Here is a 2,649-nt window from a genome sequence, read left to right as displayed (position 1 = left end):
TGGGTGGACCTCAATGCCCAGAATTCCCCCATGCTGGCTGGGGAGGTCCAGACAAAATTGCCAGGGTTGAGACTCCCTGCTTTGAAATAACCATTAAGCGGAGCTGGTGCCTACATTGTCCCCTCCGATCTCAACACTCCTCCTGGCCTTTTTTTTTTTTTTTTTGACAATGGTGTCTCACAATTCTTTTTTGGGGGGGGAGGGAGAGGGGTGTGCAACTGTTGCGCTAACCTGCCAATTCCCGCTGCTCCGGGTTCACTTTCCCGGCTGCCAGGATCATGGGGACGCTGCCGAAGTAGCCATTGGTGATGCCCATCAGGAGGGAGAAGACGCAGGGCCAGGCCGGGTGGCTAAACGTGGGGCTCCCGTTGGGGTAGACGCACAGGATAAACAGAGGGATGAAGACCACTCGCAGGCAGGAGCAGAGGAGGAGGTGGACTCCCCTCCAGTCGTAAGGCAGCGCAGCCAGAATCTGCAAATGCAGAGGGAGAACTGAACGCTTAAGAAAGGGCGGAATCCACGAAAGAAAAGTTAAGAGAGATTTCCTGGATCTGTTTGAGCCTTTCTCCCCACACGGAGGCCAAGCCAACGGTCTGGGGTTCACAGATAGACTGCCACAGGCTGGGGAGGCTTGTTGAAATGGAGGACTTGGGATTCTGTGCCCCTGTTAAACACGGGCAGGGGTAAGAATCCATCTGGGATTTATTAGTGGGCACTTCTCCTGAACTTGCCAACGGTGGCTATCGAACTATTTTTCAAGCAACTTTTTCCTGTTTCAAAGTCTTTTCCCTAACAGAACAGCTCAGGTTTCTGCTTGGAATGAAACTGGGGGGGGGGGGGGGAAAGGAGGGTCAGAGACAGAAAGGGAGAGGAGGACACATCAAAGAGATCCTTGTCGTCCCCCTCCTTTGATCTGACCCATGGCTTGCTTCATCTTTGCTCAGCCTGCGGCCCCCATCAGAGAACCGAGGGCAAAGGGTACATATCCCAGATCTTGGCTGTCCCCAATTCCAGCAGATGGATGGCACCTGTCGCCCTGTGATTCCCTGCAGACTTGGGGGTTCTCCTCCTGCACAGAGGTGCCCGGTCCTCGGGCCGTTGGGCAGGATCCCGGCCAAGAGGGTTACCTTGCCCACGAAATCGGACAGGTTGAAGACGGCCATGATGAGGATGGGGAGCCATTCGCCCAGCGTGCAGTTCCGGATCTCCGATTCCAGCCCAGGAAAGAGGCACAGGGTGATGAAGTAAGTCACGGCGATGGACGCCATGTAGGTCCAGATCACGCGGGAGACGACGTAGCGGTGGAGCATCATGTCTGTCGGAATCCAGAGAAACAAAGCAGTTAAGACAGACATGCTTTTTCCTCCTGGCTTGTTGGCTTCATCTGAAACCAGGCAGGTGGCCTAGAATAGGTGGTGGAAAGAAGAGAGACAAGTGGTGTGTCTAATTGCCAAAAGGAAGACTGGAAGTCTTCCTTCCTTCCTTCCTTCCTTCCTTCCTTCCTTCCTTCCTTCCTTCCTTCCTTCCTTCCTTCCCCTTTCTTTCTTTCTTTCTTTCTTTCTTTCTTTCTTTCTCTTTCTTTCTTTCTTTCTTTCTTTCTTCTTTCCCTCCCTCCCTCCCTCTTTCTTTCCTTCTTTCCTTCTTTCTTTCTTTCTTCCTTCCTTCCTTCCTTCCTTCATTCATTCATTCATTCATTCTTTCTTTCTTTCAAGATAAGATAACCTTTATTGTCATTTTTTTACTGTGGGCACAACGGCACACATCAAAAATGAAATTTAGTTGCCCGCTCTCAAAGCGAAACACATACATGACACACACCTAAACATACTATGAACAACATGTGTACAGACCCACATCCCTACCTATACGTAGCAAATAAATATTAAATACTGTCCATCTTGAATATATAACGGAAGGAGGAAGCTTGAGAGTTCTTTCTTTCTCTCTCTCTCTCTCTCTCTTTCTTTCTCTTTCTTTCTTTGTTCTTTATTTCTTTCTTTTCTTTTTCCTTCTCACTTTCTCTTTCTTTTTCTTTTTTCTTCTCTTTTCCCTTCTTTCCTTCCTCCCTCCCTCTCCCTCTCCCTCTCCCCCCCTTTTCCTCCTTTCCTCCCTCTAAAAAGGCAATTGTATGAAAAGAACCAAATGCACACAAAACGAGCTCTCAAGAACCACCAACCTTCGGCCTTTCTCCTTGAGGCTCTGATATAGTTACCTCTGAAGCTGGGCCAACTCCTTTTGATTTCAGGTTGAGGGACATCAAACCTAACGTAGGTGCCACTGCCAGCCAGCTCACCTGCATCCTCAAAGGTGTCGGGAGGGGTCACATTTTGTCTGGGGGGCCGATTCTCCTGGGAGCGAAAGGACAGAGAAATAGTCACCATCAAGGTCGATTGCCAAGAACTTTCAGCACAGCTCGGAGGAGGAGAAGGAGGGGGGGGGGAAGTTGCAATGATGATAATAATTTAAATAATTTGGAGGTACACTGCTTTTAAACGTGAAGGATTTCTATTGGAGCCAACATGCCAATTATGCATGAATCTCTCCTGGCATAAGTAGATTCATTTTCTTTCTTTCTTTCTTTCTTTCTTTCTTTCTTTCTTTCTTTCCTTCTTTCTTTCTTTCTTTCTTTCTTTCTTTCTTCCCTCCCTC

At 48.5% G+C, this 2,649-nt stretch overlaps 1 protein-coding gene across 1 annotated transcript; it reads right to left on the bottom strand.

Annotated features, from left to right (window-relative positions):
* Positions 1–226: 226 nt before the first annotated feature.
* On the bottom strand, positions 227–2,348 carry LOC107301908 (equilibrative nucleoside transporter 4-like; the record flags this gene model as incomplete). Its single annotated transcript, XM_015831067.1, has 3 exons — positions 227–472; positions 1,128–1,315; positions 2,213–2,348. Coding segments are annotated over 3 exons (570 nt in total), but the record flags the coding sequence as incomplete, so codon positions are not given.
* Positions 2,349–2,649: the final 301 nt, after the last annotated feature.

The sequence above is a fragment of the Protobothrops mucrosquamatus genome, unplaced genomic scaffold (assembly GCF_001527695.2).
Source record: "Protobothrops mucrosquamatus isolate PMUCROS unplaced genomic scaffold, P.Mucros_1.0 scaffold19326, whole genome shotgun sequence".
NCBI classification, from domain to species: Eukaryota; Metazoa; Chordata; class Lepidosauria; order Squamata; family Viperidae; genus Protobothrops; species Protobothrops mucrosquamatus.
This window is presented reverse-complemented; position numbering and strand designations above follow the sequence as displayed.